This window comes from Drosophila virilis, chromosome 5 (genome assembly GCF_030788295.1).
Source record: "Drosophila virilis strain 15010-1051.87 chromosome 5, Dvir_AGI_RSII-ME, whole genome shotgun sequence".
Classification (NCBI taxonomy): domain Eukaryota; kingdom Metazoa; phylum Arthropoda; class Insecta; order Diptera; family Drosophilidae; genus Drosophila; species Drosophila virilis.
In genome coordinates this window covers 16,010,083-16,029,293 of record NC_091547.1, presented here as the reverse complement: position 1 = coordinate 16,029,293, position 19,211 = coordinate 16,010,083, and the positions used below count along the sequence as shown (strand labels likewise).

The following is a 19,211-nucleotide window of genomic DNA, read 5'->3' as shown; positions in this document are numbered from 1 at the left end:
AAGGACATGTGACCAGTCAATCTGGCTGCCAGTGCATGTGTCTATTTATTTTAATTAAGCACAGGTAAACGTAGCTGCCTGTTTGCGCATGGGGCGTGTTTTATTTGCCGGCATAATTAAAATGCCACACTTTGTTTTCCTCTGTTTTTTTTTTTTTATTTTTTTATTTTAACAGAACAGCGAAAGTTGTGTATGACAACATCTACAACAGAAACAACGACAAAAAATAAACAAGCTGCCAGCACTAACGAATCACTAATTAATAAATAAGGTAAGGTAAAGTACGTTACGTAAAGGTAGCTAGGAGACTCTAAGTGTAGGAGTCTGGTTGCCCTGCCGGCATAATTATGCTGATTAATTTAGTAAAGCTCTTAGAAGCACACACGCAAAACAAATTTGATCACCATGCTTGTGGGCGTTAGCCACATTTGTATTGTCAGCCCTAGAAGTTGCTATTGCTACGCATAACAGGAGTCTGTTGTGCCACTTGAGGCTCGTCCAGCTTTATTGTGCTACAAATGCTTAGATATCATTGCTTTGATTTGTTTTTAATGCCAAATTACCAAGTTTTTTTCATAACAAACTTTTTGGGTCTTGTTCTTGAAAAATTTGGTAGTTCATGTTCATATGAAATTGCATTTTTATGCAAATTTAATGCAAACATGATAAATGCTTAAGTTGCATTTAATTTATAAGTTGGAAAGTATTTACTTTTCAACATTATCAAAATATCAAATGCCACACAGTAATGAAAGTCCAAGTAAAGGTGTTATGCATAAACACCGATGCGATTCTTTAACAATGTATATATCAAGATGTATGTAAAATGTAGACCTGTTTAACTAAAAAAAATTAACTTGCCAGAATATATATTATGCTATTTATGTAAGTGTATAACTTAAATCATATTTTGAGGCTTAGCTAACTTCCGTTCGTTATCCTTTGTAATCTTATAAAGTCATTTCTAGTTAAGCTACTCATTTGTAATTAATGCTTAAGCTTTCAAATAATGTCAAAAATGTGTATCTCAATTACATGCCACATAAGGACACACATCCAGAGGAGTAGAGCTTGGTAAGTGGCATAAATTGATGTCAGAAATGATAAAGTAATGTCATTAAATATTGCACATACGCCAAAGTGGCTGCTGCATTCGCTGGTCGTAGCTCAATTACAAAAACTTTTCAATCGCAGGCAAAAAGAAATAAAATACAACTCCGGTCTTACGCACAGCGTTATAGCAGATTTACACATACTCACACATTAATGAAACTTAAAGATGGCGCCGCCGGAAACAAGAGACCAAAGTTATACCACCCACCGATAGTTATAACATACGTAAATGTATAAGTATATGTAGTGCAAAGTAACTTTTTCTGAATCCAAAAGGAAGCTGGCAAAGAGATTATGCCATGTTAAGAAACAGGATAACATGTGAAGTAATACGAGAGCTGGAGAGTGGGTACGAGGAACTACCACCCACAACATGGCAAACAAAAGATTAGTGAGGGTTGCAATCGCTTTCGAGTGTCTTACATTTGTCGAAATTAAACAATGTAAACTTTTGGTTTGCTCAACAAGCCAGCCAAGCCAAAAAGAAGCAAACTTTGTCCCCATCTTTGAGTACAACTTGGAGCCAGTAGCTGGTGTGGGTGCGTGTGCCTCGACAGACGAATGCGAGTACAAATACGAGTACAAGTATGTAACTCAATTAGTTTTTACCCCAAAAACTTTATGTGTAATACATAGTTGTTGCTTTTGGTTTGGCGCCAGTCCGATTCACGTTCTTGGCCGTTTCTCTGGAGCATTTCAATTATGGCTGCGTTCGTGGTGAGTGGTTTGGCTTGAAGCACGACCACTTCAGGAGCCGAGTCACATATAAATTTCAAGTAATTGCTTAGCAAGTCAAAGTCCTGCTGCTGCTTGACTGCTCCCCTTCAACAAAAGTCATCACAAAGTCGACCAACTCCTGTAAGACCTGCAAGTTGTTGTAAGTAATTGCCGTCTAATTGCTTATTGAAATTATTTCCCTTCATTCACTTCTTTGACTGGTAATCGAAGCCCTGTCCCAGATTAGGGGTTCTTGTAACTCTGAATGCAATCACATGGCAAAATGAAAAGTACTCGGGGCAGATGGAGATTAGCTTGTGACACTTTGACATAAATATGGAAGCCGATTTGTATAATTGTGAAAGGGGACGACTTAGTGGAACACATATTTATGCTGTATATGTAAATATACATATACAATACAGCCAAATCAGCTTTTATATAAATGAAAACGACAACTTTGAATAAATATTTTGCCAAATAAAGGTTTTTATTCGCTTACATTTTGCTTTTTAAGAAATGTAAATAAATTATTCACTCCTTCGTTAAGGAGACATTTTTACAGCGTTCTCAAGTTGCCAAAAGTTGGCATTTTAATTTTATTAAAAAGGGTAACGGACAACGACATCTGAAGCTGGCCCATTTAATTGCGCACTCTTTAAGTTATTGATGAGCACTCTCAGCTCCCAATAGATTGATTTTATTGATTCGCCCCGCTTAAAGGGAGCATTGAATTTAAAGAAGAGCCCCGTCTATAGCCTTCATAAAAACCTCCGGGCTGAAGCCAACGAGATTGATGGTCTTGCTGGCGACACTTAATGTCCAGTAGCTGGCGCCCAAGGCGGAGGACTGAAAGCTGCACCAGTGAAGCGGAAATCACCCAAAGATGTGCCCATATAAATGTCTACGGGACTTTAGTTTTTTCTCTATTATTTGTTGATGTTGCAGCTGACCACATTAACCGGAAGCGCCTGGTGGCAAACTTATGCAAACCAAGGAGCAGATAGCGGCACAAAACTTAGCCAAAGAATGGCAACTAAGAGGCCAGATCCCAGGGCGATGTCCAAGTTTCTATGTTAGCGGCTGGCCAAGGAAGAAAGGGCGTTGAAAATGTGCAAAGCTTCCATCCTCTGGCGCCTTATTGTGCAAAGTGTTGACTTTATATCCTTCATTTAGTGGACGTAAAAAGGATATTATTAAAAGCTTAGAAAAGTAGCCATTTCCTTAGAAGTCAACGATGTCCTCATCGCCGCCGCTCGCTGGCGTTTTATCATTGCTGGCGAACAAAAAATACATAAAATATTAGATGCCTTCAAAAGGAATACAATACAAACTGATTTCACTCCAAAGCCCTCTCTTGGCGCCACGCCCACAACGCAATCACCCAGTTGACCAAAGTCATGTAGACAATGAGGCGAACTCGGTAACAGTTTTCCCATCTTTTATCGTAATTTTTTTTTTCATTCTGTTGTCCGCTTTTGGCTGCGGCTCATTTGTCTTTTATGATGTTGGCTCTTTTTTGTTATTAGAAAAAAAAAAAACAAACACAAAAAAAAGGATGTTTGCAAAAAGTCGCAATGGGCCGACTTTGTGTAAGCGCAGCGCAAAATTGTCCATATGAAAATATTCGTAAAAAGCCCATTATAATTATAAATGAGTTGAGCACCCATAATACATTTTATTTTTTTTTCTTTTGGCTTTGTATTTTTTTGTGTTATTGTCCAGGCTGCGAGTGCCTCGAACGGGGAGTTTATTACAAGGCTTTGTCAAATTGACTGCCACATTTTAATGAGCAGTAAAAATGTGGGGCAGTCATGAAAAGAGTAGTCCGCCGCGAAAGAAGCTGGATCACATTGTGACACAGAAATCAAATTTAATATACTTATTTTTTTTTGTTTGTTAAATATTTGTTCTGTCTTTGACTTTGTATTTGACTTTTGTTATTTGGTGGGGTACATGATAAATGTAATAAAATATTTTTTACATATTACAATACCCTGCATTTATTAAGTTGTGTAATTGTGTAAAACAGCGAAATAAAAATCCTAATCATTTCAGCCCTTTTACTTTTACCCAAGAGAGAGTATATCCAATTTGTATTAAGAAACAGCATGCATATCTTGAATATTAAAAAACTAGATTCACTAGATGTCTCATTTGGGATAGAATGTATGTTAGATTTACAACTTATAATCGTAGTTCAGTTGAAGACAATTTAGAGTTAATTCAGTATCTCTTTCACTCCAACTCTCTTATTTAATGGCTCTCTTAATTTGAAGCCTGTCGAATTAAAACGAAAATAGTTTTAATCAACCATTTTCGCATTTCCAAATGTTCTTCATATTTAATTGTATTACCAAAGACTGTTACCGTTCGAACCACCAATTAGTCAGTCAGAACTTAAAGATTATTGTGCTAATTGGAATCTGTAAGCATTTGTATAGGCGACTGGAACATAATACCTTGTTGTGTGCTCTTCTATTTTCCGGCTAGTTGTGTTTTTTTACTCTTGTGGGCGTGGATGTGGCTGTTGATGTTGTTTTAGCTGGTGCACAGCTGTCTGTTTTCGTGGCATTGATGTTTGGTGCTGGGGCAGCAATGCGTGTATAATTGCTCAGACAATGAGCAATTGTTTTTCGCTTTTTTATAATTTTCCTTTTTTTATTCGCATTTTTGCCTTCGCTCTGTTTTTATTGCTTTTGTTTGACCAGTTGTTGCTGCTTCTGTTTTTGTTTATGTTCTTGTTTTATTTTTTCTGGCGAACATTTTTTACATTGTTTGCATACATTTTGCAGTATAAATTTGTTATGCAAAGAGGCCTCAAAGCTTCATTTTCGATATGTGTGCCCTGTTCAAGCAAATTAGTTTACAAAGGACTGTCGCTGTTTCCTGCGCGAGTCCTTGCTCAAACCTGCGCCACGGCCCGTGGGTGATGTTTTCGACACACAAATTGAAAATGCATTTTAAATCAGCTGTCGGCGCATAAAATGCCGCGGGCTAGAAAATATTTTATACACATATATGTGTGCATAGTCGCTTTGTTGTTGTGCCAGACATTCGGTGGAGTGGCAAACCAGCGGAAGTGGACAGGATATTGCACACACAACCACACACACATACACAGAGGAGAGCGTGCCTCGTCCTGCAACTGTTTGGACAGTCTCAAAAGTTTGTTTGCCTTTTCATAATTAAGCGCGAAAATTGGGTTCCCCTAAGCTGGGGCGGGTGAGTAGCCAACGTGAACGTATCTGGAATTCACACTCGTTACTGTTTTTGTGGCCACCCACAGAGGCTTGCAATTAGTTGGCCAGCCATAGACCCATAACACAGCTAAAAGATAAACTACAGTTGCCGTCTGTATCTCAAATTAGTTGCAGTTCTTGTAGACGCCCACGTAGCGGTCCAATCAAGCGCCGTTTTATGACTCAATACTAGTGCGTATTTATGAACTTCAGACAATTCAGTGGAGCAGGGAGCAGGCAGCACTCGCTGAGTTTACTAAAACAGTTCTGGGCTAATTTCGTAGTAATAAAAATTCAGTTGCATGCCATAATTGTCAACGGCAGGCGACAAAGTCGACGGCCAAGCTGCGTGTTCATAAGTTGCCAAATATGAGTAGCTCGACAGAGCCTCAGAGCCCATATAGATAGTATTTGCCCCATAGTGCCTATATTCTTTGGGCATTGTGACAAATTTGGTTTTATTTCTGTGCGGCAGACAGACACAATAAAACACACAAATGAGCGGCACTCAGAGTCATAGTCACACTCTCAGAAGTGAGAACGTGGCACATTTCGCCTAGCGAAATGGGTGTGGCAAGTTTAATTATGTTTGCGTTTTGTATTCCTATGCACATTAATTCTTTTTTGTATTTTGTGAGCACTGGTCCAAAAGTCAGGGAAATGGTTAAAATTTGATGTGGGTCAAGCTTGGAAGCTTGAATCGTTGAGTTAAATATATTTATTATTTATAATAATTTATTGAACAACAATATATAAATAAAGATAGATAAAGAAGATATATCGTTATATTTATTTAACATGTAGTATTCTATTTTTAAACCGAGACATTACTTTTTTCTACCTTTACTACCACCCTTTGAACAAAAATAAATTTATTTTAAAAATTGATTACTAGGTTTTAGTTTATCATTTGCTTAACCAATTTGCTTAACCCCTTTCTAAAGCTACCTATATTAACACTAATTATATTTATAACTATAGTCGATTTAATTTTGCTTATCACATTGTATTTCTTTCAGTGTTCTCATTGCACATGCTCTCCTCCCGCAACATGCTACAAAGTCAACGTCGTGCCCCATGCCTTGGCAAATCCCCGAGTCTTAGATGCTGCTCCTGCATCATCAACACAAAATTGTTTCTCATGTTGCTGCAAGTCCCTTCAGTTCATGTCATCGTCATCGTCGGTCGTCGTCTTCTTCACGGGCGTATCAAATGTGACAGCCTCGAGAGAAGTCATAGCCATAGACTTCCAGACCTAGACATACGGTACGAATATTTTTGAAGACTTGAGCATACATACAATCAAATAGAATACGGTAAGTGTGCGGACATGGACGAGTCCAAATATTTCTAGTGTTCAAGTTGCATTTACTTGGGACTCTGTCTGCGTCCCGACATGTCGACCCGCTGCCTCTTCTGCTGCGTGTCTTTGAGCTGTTTAAATTGACGACAACTATATCCAGAGCAGCTTTGCTTTTGTCTGCGTAGATCCCCAGGCCTCTCGCCCTTCAGCCAGCTGCTTCATATGCGGGCTGCAAGAGCAACAATTTGACTTGATGTTGATGTTTCTTTGTTAATTTCCATGCCATGTCATTTTCTTTTTTCTTTCCTTATTTTTTCTCATGTCTTGCGTAAATGCTTAGTACGTGTGACAAATGTTGAACTTGTACAATTGTCTCTACTGCCAGCATTTAGCAAAAGTTTTTGTCTTTTATTTATTTTTTTTTTGTGTTTTATTTTTTTTTTTCATGGCACATGGGGGCAAAGATTTGTGTTAGCTTTGAAGGTATTGCATAAGAGGGATGGATCGAGTAAGTGGGGAGGGGGCAGCGTGAGATGTGCGCAGACAGGGGAGCAGAGTGCAAGCGACTTTTCGAGGAACGTTTATCTTTGAGTTACACGACATTTGCTGTCTACAATTAATTTGAAAAGGCATTGGAGCCTGCTGTTGTGTTCTCCTCTTCTTAAAAGTTGAGCTGTTCCAGCGCAGAGAAATTATAAAGGCACTAAGCTTACCTGTTACATATTTTCTTATAATTTGCTACAATATACAGGAACTTAACATACCTATATGAATTTTGCTGGATGGGGAAAAGGGACTCTATGCTCTAATCGGTTAAATTTCCTACCATACATTCACATATGTAGGCTCTAAACTCTATTATGCCTGCTTTTCCCTCCACCGTAGAAAATGCATTCAAACAACTTTGTTGCCACCTTGACTTGCCACTCCTTATAACTGATCAAATTAGGCGGCTCTCTGACCAAACCCCAGAATACCAACTAAAAGCCAGTTGTTTTTCTAAAATTTTTAGCCTTAAGTTCCAGCACGTGCTAACCTTCGAACGGTTTTTGAATATCAAGATTCTCCAAACTTTTACACAGTGTCATTGCTGATTCATTGTTATAATTAGAAGTTCTGTACCCCAAGGTGTGCTGCTCATTTTATATTGTAGCCAGAAGCGAATATTTTAAAAGGTCGAAGACCAAATTCGATTCTTACCACCCGCTGGCACCTCAAATGCTCCTTATGACGCAGCACGCCCCGCACTTAATTACAAAGCTACATGGGTGGGCAACAGGAATAAGATATGGCTGTTTGTGGTGGGGAGGAGTCACATCATTTTTCGATTAAAAAGTTTACGGGCATCGCCTACGTAAAAGTAAGAAATGAAAACTCCACAGGCGAAATGCGAAATGCGAGTGGCGGCGGCGATTGTCAGACATCCACTTAACTTAACGCCAGGATTTGCAACGAAAATTTTACGACAGATTAACGAACGATTAACGGTGTAACGTGGCGCTGTCTCTTGGTGCGTGCTCACGTGCCGTTGCCCCCAACCCCAATCCACAACTCTGATTTCCGGTCGACTCGGAGGCGAGCAGATGTCGCTCGTTGCTAGGAATTTATATTTTGCAGGTGATTTGTCGCATAAAATTCAAATAATTCATAGGGCGAGTGCCGGCAGCGAAAAATAACAAGCAGCCCGCAATGCCCGCAGCGCTCCCGCTCAGACTTGTTTCCCAGCCGCGATGCCAAGCGCCAAAAAGTATGCAGCAAAATGTGGTGATGGCAACGCGGCGTATGCGTGCTGAAAACTTTTTTGTCAGCTCAAAGTTGCCGAGTTGGGTTACAATGCGAAAGCGTTTTGGCATAGAGCAGCCCCGGCACCCCAACCGTTGCCTAGAAAGTTTGTCATTTTAAAATATTTGTTGGTATGTGTGCCACGCCCACGCCCACGCCCGCTCTCCGCTTGCCCTGGGTCCATATATATTTTTGTCACATTCCACCAGTATTTTTGCAGCGTCTAACAAAGCGAAAATTGTGTCTTAAGGGCGTGTGTCATGTATCTGCTGGATTTGTATCTGTTTCGTGGTTACCGTGGAACCGTTTTCAGTTTCGTTTCAAGGTTTGCCCCAGGATGTCTAATCTGTCATGTGTGAAGAGTTTTGGATACAAAAATGGGCTGGTAGCAGGGAGTGTAGGTCATGCTCCTTGATTGGCCCTTTTAAGTGTGAGTGCACACCAAACGAAGGTTAGAGGCGACAAGCTGGAGATCAACTGAGTTTAAAGTTGTTTTGCGGCAGCTAAGGTATTTGAAAATGTTTGATGATCTACGTAAATGTTCTACAAAATTATTGATGGTCACGCTGAAAAATAACAGGCAAAAGTCCAAATAGGAACTATCGATATATTCAACGGTGACAGTAAGAGATTGTGGTCGATAGTGCATTACCTAGTTCTTGAGTTTAGTATATCTCCAAAAAAGATCTCAGAACTCAAAGAACAATTTTTGCAATAGTAATTTCAATTCCCGAATGATTCAAAGCTCTAAAAAAGCTCTTCGATATATTGTGTAACTAAAGGAATAATTTATTTAACAACAAATCTGAAGATTATCTAAATTCCTTGACATATACAGCGCATTCACAAACCCATTCAGACATCTATGCAGATTTGTGTTAACCCGCTTTTTTATCTCAATTTCCATGTTGGCCTTTATTTTATCACCGTCGCTTTTTAAAAACATTTTTCTGGCTTTTTTTTTGGCATGGCTCTTGACCCGCAATTAAGATTGTTCCCTCATACTCGTACATCCGGAGGTCCCCGCAAGATATGCGAGCAGAATTTGTTGCGGTCGCCGCTGGCAGCGCTGCTTGCGGCATTTGCATCCTTATCGGGCGCTTCTGCCACGCTTAATGCCGCATGCTGGTGGTATGAAAGTTTTTCTCGCGTTTATTTTTTTCGATTTTAGAATTTTTCTTCTTCGTGTGTTTATCTTTTGTCACATGTGTCTCGTAGTGGGTGGGGCGGTAGGCGTTCGGGGGAGGAACCTTTTTCATTTCTCGTTTTGCAGCTGTTGATTTTTGATATATGGGTCCCATTGGTGCTGTTTGCCAGTTCGAGTCTGTCTCTGACTGCTTCTCATTGCTGGTTGTCGCGTTTCAATGCGTTTGACTTTTTGCGCGGTTTGATAAGTGCGTTTAAGTGTGTCAAGTGGTTGAATAAAGTGCTGGCAAGGGGCATGGCAGTGAGTATAAAGTTTTTCGGCAATCAGAAGTGGGCAGGAAATGTGCGTAGCTTTGCGAGTTTTGTTGCCACAGGCAGAAGTCAAAGTACAAAACAAAGTCTCTGAAGTGCTGACATTTGAAAAGTGTCGCAGAAATGCTTGTAAATGATATGATATGACATAGATTGTAGCTTGATTTTGTATACGACTAGAAGGCAAATGATGTCTGAAAGCCTTGACTAATGTATATAATTTATCTTTTGAAAGGATATAATTTAGCCTGTTGTCTTATTTATATTACGCTGACATTTTGCTGCGTGAAAATCTAGCAACACTCAGGGTAACATTTTTGTACAGATTTTTCTAATTCGTGCAATATATTTCCTTTGGAGATTGTTGTTTTGTTAATGCTATACGATACGATACGAGCTGAAAAGCCTGATTCCACTCTGCATAACATTGCCCGCGCCTAATAATAATATGTTAAAAATGTAATAGATTTTAATCGAATACGGAGCTAAACGGGGTTAAAAAGATCCATAGTGTTCAGTGTCCAATTCACCAATAGCCATACTAGTGCATTCACATATCAGCAATTAATCGACTTCCGTTGTAATTTGGCGTAAAAAATCTGTGAAAAAACTGTTGGCACAGCCCTCCAATTTTGTAAGCTGCATAAAATTAATTGTAATTAAAAATGAAAATGCATTTAACATTTTTAATTATGCAATTTGCTTTTATAATAATTAAAACAAATGTTTGGCTGACTGCCTGACAGACAGAGCTGGGTACACAAATGAGCCAACAATATCCCTGCCCTTCTCAGCATCCCCCGTCTTTTTTCCTAACTCTTTCGGTATTTTCATGTGTCGCCTCAACCATGAAAATGATAACAAGCCAAATGTTCGCCAAACTGTGTAAGGGGTTCGCTTTGGTGGTGGGGTGGATTGCCTGTCGCATTCAATTTGGCAAAAGATGCCACCAAATGTTGTCCAAATTGTGCGGGCTCCGTTGCGCGTTTCGCCGGTTTCCCCCTTAGTTTAATGAGTTTATTCGTAATTAGCCGACTTTTAAATGCAAATGCTTTCATATGTGTGACAGCAATATCAAGAACAACAACGTAAACATTTATGAAATGGCTTTTTGAAGCTTATCAAACACACATTTGATTACACAAGGCTTCCATATCCATGAACGCTTCCATATCAAACTTATTATTAACCTGTGTAATTAATCTAAAGATAATCGACGTTGGTTTGTTTTTCCACATCGAAATACTTCAAATACACGAATAATTCTACTTTTATTTTGTACCTATTTCACAATTCTGAAAAAAGAATTTTAAATTGTATTTGCATCAGTATCAACACCTTTCGGAATACTTAACGATAAAACTCTGTTGACCACATAAATAATATCCGAGCATATTTGGACTGCACTCATGTTTTCAGTTTTCCCTGAGGCTGCAACATTGCAGCAACTACTCTAAAATATTGCCAGAATCGAGCTCAACATGCAACATGCGACTTGCATAACAATTGCAATTTGCATTTGTTGGCATAACAAAAGCTGCTGGCAATCTCTTAAGAGCCAACAAATAAAATTTAAACCATATTTACACACATAAAAATGCCTTAAAACTGTCATAAAAGCAATAACAATATAAGTAAGACTACATTAACAAGAGCTGATCGACTGGAATATACCCTGCAACCGGGGTCAATAAAAACGGAAAGCAGGAATTAATCAATTGAAGTTGGAATAGTCCCAAATAGCGCTTGGTACGCAAAAAAAAGCTACTCCAGAATTTCTCTCAGTTAAATAACATATTCATTAGTTAATATACCCCGTAGAGTACAATAAAACAGAGCATATAAGCAACAATAATAGGAATCTGGACAATGAGAGTTCCATTGAAGTGCAAGGAAAATGCATTGGCCATATGGAAAACTTTTAGATACACATACATACAATGTCTCTCTGTGTGTGTGCGATTTTCTTAAACGCTGCACTTTGGTCAACAATTTCATTTGTCGGCGCTGTCGGGTTGCCAAGGACACTTCGATTGCATTCGTTGGTCGTTGCAGTTCGCAGGACCAGAAGCAGACTCACTCCCCAACAATCCATATGTGTGCCAATGTGTGCTCCTCTGTGTCGTTTTAGTGAAATTGCAGAAAATTGTTTTCCGTTTCGTTTCATTTCGTTGTCGATGTTGTTGCTTCTACATTTGAAATGTGCATTTAAAATTTATTGCAGGCAAAGCACAAAATTAACTGCATACAGAATGTTGGGTGGTCAGTGCCACGCCCTCAGAACCTCCGCATTGCTGTTGACAATTGAAATAACAATTTGCTGCCTTCCGCCTGCCCGTGAGCAGCTTTGCCCAAGATTCTTCCTATTTGATTTGCCAACTTGCCAGCATTTTGTGAGCATTCCGTAAATGGAGGCCAAGCAAAATACCCAGGAAACGGTCGATGAGCTGCTGCTGGTCCGGGCTTTAATCAATTGCATGTAGCTCCAATTGAGGGTTAATGAATTGTTTAACAATTGCTCAGCTTATTGCTTGAGAACATCATATAGAAGCATTTACCTTTTATTTCTTTTAAGTAAGGAGGAGGGAGAGATAATATAATACTTAATTAAATTTTTATAAAACTTGGCACGAGTTCTTGCTGCAGCTAGATCAAGATTTTATAAAAGTACAAAAAAGCATGGAGTATAATAATCTCTTCTGCTTCTAAATATTCATAAATGAATAAAGAAGTTTTTAAAGACTAAACGTTTTAATACTTTGAAATAACTTTGTTGACATCGGACTACAAAATAATTTTCAAGTATGAGTAAAGTAAAGAGTAAGTTAATCGAATCACCAAGGAGTTGTTTAGAAAACTGCCTTAATAACTGCACACTCTTTGCCCTAATAATGCTTAGCGCACATTTATCTTGTTCAACTCTTTGTCACAGATTACACAACTCGTTTTAAAGTGCTGTCTGGCAGCTGACCTAGCTCATCAATAAACACAAAACCATTTCACCAGGCGACCCTTGACCCTTTTAACCTAGCCCTAAAATAATGCCACAAAGCAGCAAGACAAAAATGTAAATGGGTTTCTACTTAACACTTTTGAGGGAGTCAAAACAAAACATAAACAAACAGCGTTAAGGATTCCAGCCATTGATTGATTGCGCCAAGCAATCTCAACTATTCCAAAAAGCAACTTTTCTCAAATTTAATTAACAAAAGCGGCTTATGCACGGGGTTGAGGTCTTAGCAAAGATTTGTGGCGTGGGTGGCGATTAATAAATTAATCAATCTATGCAGAGGTGTTGAAACGTAACCAAACGCCAGCCAGCCAGAGCTTGGCTATGTCATATGTCCCATGTCCTCTCTCTGGCTATGCCCCAAACGCACTCAACTATCAACAAATCAGTCAAAGTCTAACCCTGAGCTTCTTTCAGCCTTGCAATTTGCAGATTCGTGCGTGTCTGGGAGCTAAAAAATGATAACTGGTGCGCAGTCAAGTGTTATCGGTTGCCCACGCTCCAACGGGGTCGCCTGCTCGCATCGCACGTGCACATATGAACCGACCAAGTCCCCGCCCTCACACGAGACGAGGAGACAAACAAGCATATAAATAATTGAAATGTTCACCAACGCAAAAGCCACCCGGACCAATCCCACTGGGCTGGCACTTTGGCAAAATTGCAGCACTTTTGAAGTGGTGCTGTGCGGCGGTTGGGTGGCGCTTGGCCGTTTTGACCCCACGCTGGCCAGGCATTAAGCAATCAAACATTTGATTTTCATTTATCGCGTAATCAAGCGTAAAAATAGCTTCGTGACCAAAGTAACTCATCATCGTTGCCCTCTTTCCTGTCACAGTTTCAGTGGCCCATTTCCACCCTGTCCACTTATGGATGGTGTTGATGACATTACGACCATTTGATTGCTTCATTTTTTTGCCACGTGCATCCATCAAGCATCTCTTGCTCTGTTAAAAAAAAAGGCTGGCGATTTGGTCCCAGCAATAAAGGATGTGTCCGAATCTTCACTGGGCCATTAATTGCTTGGCTCTGATCTAGAGCTGTCAGCGAAATTGATGCTCGTTGTTCTTAGCTGATTATGTGAGTAGTTTGATGTTTCGTTCGTAGTTTGATGCTGGCTTTTCTTAGATGAAGTTGAAGTCAATGTACATTATAGTCTTATCTCATCCTAAATCCGTTAGGCATCTGCTGGCAATATATTAAAATTGTTTAACAAGTTGAAAGAATAAGGGTTGAAATTATAAGGGTTAAGTTGTTGAGAACGAGAAGTAGTCCAAAAGGTCTACTGCCAAATCTCTGTGAGCAGTTCGAAGGGACTTTTCTGAAGCTACAAGGGCTGGAACTTGAATGATTATTTATAATTTTAAAGTACTTCTCAAACAAGTAGATGAACTATAACCAAATACAACACTTCAGTTCCAGCTCAACAGCCATATTTGACGACAACAATATCTATAATAGCTCAGGTATTGACACTTGATAAATGCTTCGCTGCCGATGACAATGCCGTTGTGTTCTCTGACATGTTTCTCTACACTCTACTGATTCTCAAGTTCATTATTTGGTATATGTACTTAGAAGACGACCTTAAATTGTGCAGTTTTATTTCAGTAAAAACAGTATGTACTTAGTATAATACAAACATTTACGCTTTACGCTTGACGCTTTGGTTAATCATAATATTTGGCACTGTTCAAAACTCCAAGCTCGGCAGATCTAAGGTCTTGCCAGACGACAGTTGTCAACACGCGCATAATTTTCGGTGTAGAAAAGGTCACAAATGGCAGCGTTGTTGTCGTAGCTCATCTCGGCCACCTTGAACTCTGGATTGATGGCAATCTTAAGTATATAGGAGCCTCGTGGCAGTTCGGTTATGTCTACCCACTGGCAGTCCAGATTGTACAGATAAACATCGGAGCAGTTAACGGAGATTCCTAATAAAAGTATTTTTGTTTTTAAGTAATTTTTAATTATTTGGTGTTTGTGTTACCTTGATCGCCAAAGTTGGCGCAATTGTATTTCTTGGACACGCCTGGTAGGCAACTGCTGTCCTCCAAGCAGAAAGACGCCTTGTGGCCCTGTGCCACCTTGTGACCCTGTAAATCGAATATGTCAAAGGTCGCAAATACTTCCATGCTGTGGTAGTGCCTGAAAAGCAATTGAAACGAACTAGCATAAAAAAAATTGTACACAGCTTATCTCCTGGCTTACATGTGACACATGTGCCACTCCCACTGATTCTTCTCCTTGAAGGGCCTAAAGTCGGTGTTGCCGGCATTGATTGCGGCTGCGGTGAACTTAAGCAATCGTCGCGTTTGATATCGCCAGCTGGGATTGTCTCGCTGTATTTGGTAGGCTTCGTTGGAGACACAGTTCTCCTCCATGGCGCACTGCATCAACACCATGGGACGATCCTCTAAGTGTGCCGTTTGCTCTATCTCGTAATAGTCCACAACCAAATCGGGCGATAGATAGTCACAAATTACAGCAGCCACATGCTGTCTACTTCCATGGCAGCTTACAATGCCGCGGATATGATTGTGGTGTAGGCAATCCGCCAGCTCCGTTTCGTTGCCGTAACACTCAGTGCCACTAAGCATGGGACGGGAAACATTGGCGCCGCCAAAATAGTCCGTTTGGAAGGCGTCCCGAGCATAACCCAGGCTCAGCTGGCGACAGACCACATTCGCCTCTAGCATGGACCAGCCATCCGCACAGATGCTGCCCCAGGGCTGGCCATCAATGCGCACCTCAACGCGTCCTTCGTTCCTGGAGCGACCGCCACGCAGCCTAACATAGAGGCGCGAGCTTGGATGTATGGGATATTTCGGCAGCTGACGATCGTCAGCTAAAGCTGGGAGCGGCGGTCGCACCGCATTTGTCGGCGGAATGCATATAACGCCAGCTGCCTCGCTAGGCTCACAATCGTTAACACCCCAGCCGTCAAAGTGGCACTCGATTAGCTCCTGCTCGTGACCCTCGCAGTACAAATTGTCCATCCAGTACCGGCGCCGAGCGGGCCCAAAGTAGCCACTGTGGGTGTAGCGACGCAGCCCGAGAAAACCCAGCTGGCGGCATACAATTTCACCCTCGGTAGCGTCCCATTCGTCATCGCAAATGGCGCCCCATTTGCTGTTGTGCAGCACCTCAATGTTACCTGAAAGTGTAGACGCCGTTTATGGAAACCTTTGTAAAATAGTTGACTGTGTTATTGCTTAAGTTCGCTATGTTCACTTTGGTTTATTTCTGTTCTGGAAGGAACCCGTTCCGTTTTCCGCATTCCAACCTGATTATCTCCTACCTTCGTATTCCGCGTCACCTCCAACTAGTCGAATTGCGCCTTCCTCCTTATTTAGTGTCTTGATGTATCGCTGTATGAGTTGCTGCTGCTCCTGTCGCGCATCCTGTATCGATTGATGCACAACCGCTGCGGCCAGATGTCCGCCCATCACAGTTAACCACAGAACGCGTAGGGCCAACATCTTATAAAGTGGGTCTTCAAGTGGATTATGCTCGGCTATTCGCGTATGCTGGTCGCATTTGCCTGAGTCGGCGTGCGCTCGAGAACTGAAACTGAGCCGAATACGCAGCAAAGTTCAAACGCAAATTAAATAGCAAATGAAATCATTTAACTATGAACTTCAGGTATGCTCAGGCCCGCTCTGGTGGCATCTACTTAGATGTATCTACACATGTATCTGATGCGGTTCAGAAGCTCGCTCAAAACGCTCTACGCTCAACTGACGTCAGCTGACGGACAAGGGCAGAGATCGCGAGCGACTATTGCCATATAAATCGCACTCATTCTGAAACAGATTTCGTGCTGTCAATAGATTAGCCGTATAGCTAGAAAAGTGTTAGTTTCTCAATGCAAAGATATCAATCCCATTCCGACAACTGTCAATAAGCAAATAGTCAGATTTTTATATTCGAGAGGCGTATGTATTACATACTAATGTCTTGACATGCAAGCTTTTTTATGTAAGAACAATGCAGTTGGTGAATACCGATTGCGGAATACACTGTATGAAACCTAAGTTAGTCAAAAATAATCCTTTTGATTAGCGGATTTTGAACACTAGTTTTGGACAGTGACTAATTAACCTTAGTTATTGTTTTTTGCAATTCGTCAGCTGTATGGAATATTGTTTGCTCGAGCTTAAGAGGACCCTAAATTCAACATAAATTTTTCCGCTTAAACAAGAAGATAAAAAGCTCACATTAGGTAGAACGAAAGGGGACAGCTGCTAAAATTTCAGGGGTCTTGATATTTTAATTTATTTTCCCTGTCGCGTATCTTAATCAACTTCTCGCGGTCCATACCCAAAACGAACTAAGCGATCTATAATGTTGTTCCCAAATCGTGAATGCAACAACAATAATATTCGGGTAGCAACCATAATAAACTATTTCTCACGTATGACGAACGTTTAATGAGGCTGCCTGCATGCCCCAAATGCAAAATCTCCCACTTTAACAATTTTCATTCGTCATTGCAAAATCTGAAAACCAACAAAACTAAAATATGGAAAACTATGCCATAACTCAGTCACTGAGCACAAAGCTCATCGCATTATAACATGCACGCAAATGTATGTACAATAACTTGTAGCTTTAGTTGTTGTTGTTGTTGTTGCTATGTTTATCTCTATCTGCATGCCTAGCTGGCAAACTCATCAAGGGAAACCCATTATATTTGGCATGCAGCCATTTGAAACGCCGCAAACAGCAAATGGGCAACATGCAACATTGAGAACTGAACTTGACACTGAAACAAATATCAGTAACAACAACAACAACAACAACAGAAACACGCGGTAATGACATTTGGATTTGTCTCGGTTGTCAGTTGCATGTAGGTTGGTTGTCTGTATGGGGGTGTGCTTATTAGCAAAACGCCAGCATAATCGTAATTGGAAATCTAACCAGGTTAGGTCAGCGGAAGAGAGCACTACAGAATACAATATATTTAAACATATACATTTATATAGAGGGGGGAAAGAGAGAGAGAGAGAGAGAGAGAGAGAGACAGTAAAAGAGAAATAGAGGGAGAGACATGCAAATGTAATCATTCAAATCCATTGAAGCGTGCTCAAAAACAGCTGTTGGATACATTTTCAAGATCAATACGCGTTTGTCTCGTAAAGAAAGAAATCTAGGTATGGCAGAAATACGCAAAAAAACTGCTCTAGCCAGAGGTGACGAGAGGATACCCTGTACCGAGCATCCAGATACCGTAATACATTTGAACTTTTCGAAATCGACGTATTCGTGCAAACGTGCAATTTTTAATTGATTTATAGTGGGTACCATAAATAAAAGTTGCTTTAAAAGATTTTATATCTTAAGCATACATGGTACCTTAGCCCTGAATTTTACAGTTTAAGTCTCATGTCTCTTGTTGCCAGACATATCACCCAGCTATCTACCAGTTATGTTTCATGAATTATTCGAAATATAGAGCACGAATGCAGTACGACAAACTTAAAGATCTACTTCTACTCGCATCGCTACACGAACTGGCTATAAATATTACCAGTCCAAATTAATTGGATAAACGTTTTATGATATTGAATTATGATGGCCGGGGCCGGGGTCATTGCAAGAAACTTGCCTTCGAAATTCCCACACAATTCAAGCGAGCAATTTTATGAGTGCGTAAATTCCAATAGCAGTTGCCAAAGGCGTAAGGACAACGACAACACAATCCTTGCGCTTTCCTCTTGCTTGGCCATCGACATCAGCAGCAGCGTCATGCACAAAGGTAATAAAATTCGATATAAAATCTTGTAATAAAATCATTACTGGCCCTTGGTTTCTGCCAGACACTAAAATCAAACTGGTCGGGCAACGCCAATGGCGGCTTAGAAAAACGTGCAGGCGGCCCAGGATATGACCCAGTCTTAATCTCGACCCCAATGCCAATCCAAATCCCGAACCCAACCCCGATCCCGATCACTATTCCAAGCTCAGCCCATAAAAATGGCAACGTGTGCCGCTGGCGACGCGGAGCGACAAGTTAAAAGAGCACCAACAACAGCCGCAGCATCCTCCAAAGACGGAGGAGCTGTAAAAAAATGAAACCAGCGCGAAAATAATTTGTGTGGGTTCTTTATTCATTCACTGTGCTCGAGGGCCTGGCGTAGGAAGTGCAATAATAGGAAGTAAAAGGGCAAAAATTGCTTAAAGGATATTGAAAAGCGATAAATTGCTTTATTACTTAAGTGAGCCAGATGATTAGGTTAGTGTTGCAGTCGCCGTGCGGCTCATTAAAGAGCCAAACTCGACTCTTTCTCAGAAATTAAAAGTAACGAAGTCCAATAAAAGTGCTATAAAGATTGCAATTAAAAGCTGAAACTAAGAACAAAAATGATCAGCTAGGAGATACGCTGTGTGTATTATTGTTGGACATTGGCAATCTTTTTATTGTTTTTATACAAAGTCTTTCAATGTAATTGCATTTACATTAATATTTTTTTTATATGTTCATTATAATAAATCAATATGATGAGTTATTAAGCTATAACTTTTCTCATTTGGTGCAGAGCATTGCAATTTCTTATACTTAAATAACCAGTCCACGAAA

General features: G+C 40.3%; 1 protein-coding gene and 1 long non-coding RNA gene across 6 annotated transcripts; one reads left to right on the top strand and one right to left on the bottom strand.

The window, feature by feature from the left end:
- The first annotated feature begins 680 nt into the window (after positions 1-680).
- LOC116651124 (uncharacterized) lies at positions 681-2,315 on the top strand. 5 transcript variants are annotated; one of them, XR_011416973.1, is made up of 6 exons: positions 681-885; positions 959-1,074; positions 1,195-1,338; positions 1,390-1,698; positions 1,750-1,990; positions 2,073-2,315. It is a non-coding gene; the product is annotated as an uncharacterized lncRNA (long non-coding RNA). The 5 variants fall into 5 exon arrangements; XR_004304142.2 differs by having other exon boundaries at positions 1,195-1,698; positions 1,774-1,990; XR_004304143.2 differs by having other exon boundaries at positions 1,195-1,698; positions 2,078-2,315.
- An 11,897-nt stretch (positions 2,316-14,212) lies between these two features.
- On the bottom strand, positions 14,213-16,276 carry Loxl2 (Lysyl oxidase-like 2). Its single transcript, XM_032436914.2, has 4 exons — positions 15,927-16,276; positions 14,837-15,782; positions 14,616-14,773; positions 14,213-14,559 (listed from the first exon to the last, which is right to left on the bottom strand). The coding sequence occupies exons 1-4, from the start codon at positions 16,105-16,107 to the stop codon at positions 14,342-14,344; spliced, it is 1,503 nt and encodes a 500-aa protein (XP_032292805.1). The 5' UTR covers positions 16,108-16,276; the 3' UTR covers positions 14,213-14,341.
- Positions 16,277-19,211: the final 2,935 nt, after the last annotated feature.

Coding starts and splice junctions, on each gene's coding strand:
- Loxl2 (XM_032436914.2), bottom strand. CDS start 16,107: ATGTTGGCCCTACGCGTTCTGTGGTTAACTGTGATGGGCGGACATCTG. Junction 14,774..14,836: donor GAGTGGCACATGTGTCACAT/GTAAGCCAGGAG, acceptor ATTGCTTTTCAG/GCACTACCACAGCATGGAAG. Junction 14,560..14,615: donor CGCCAACTTTGGCGATCAAG/GTAACACAAACA, acceptor TACTTTTATTAG/GAATCTCCGTTAACTGCTCC.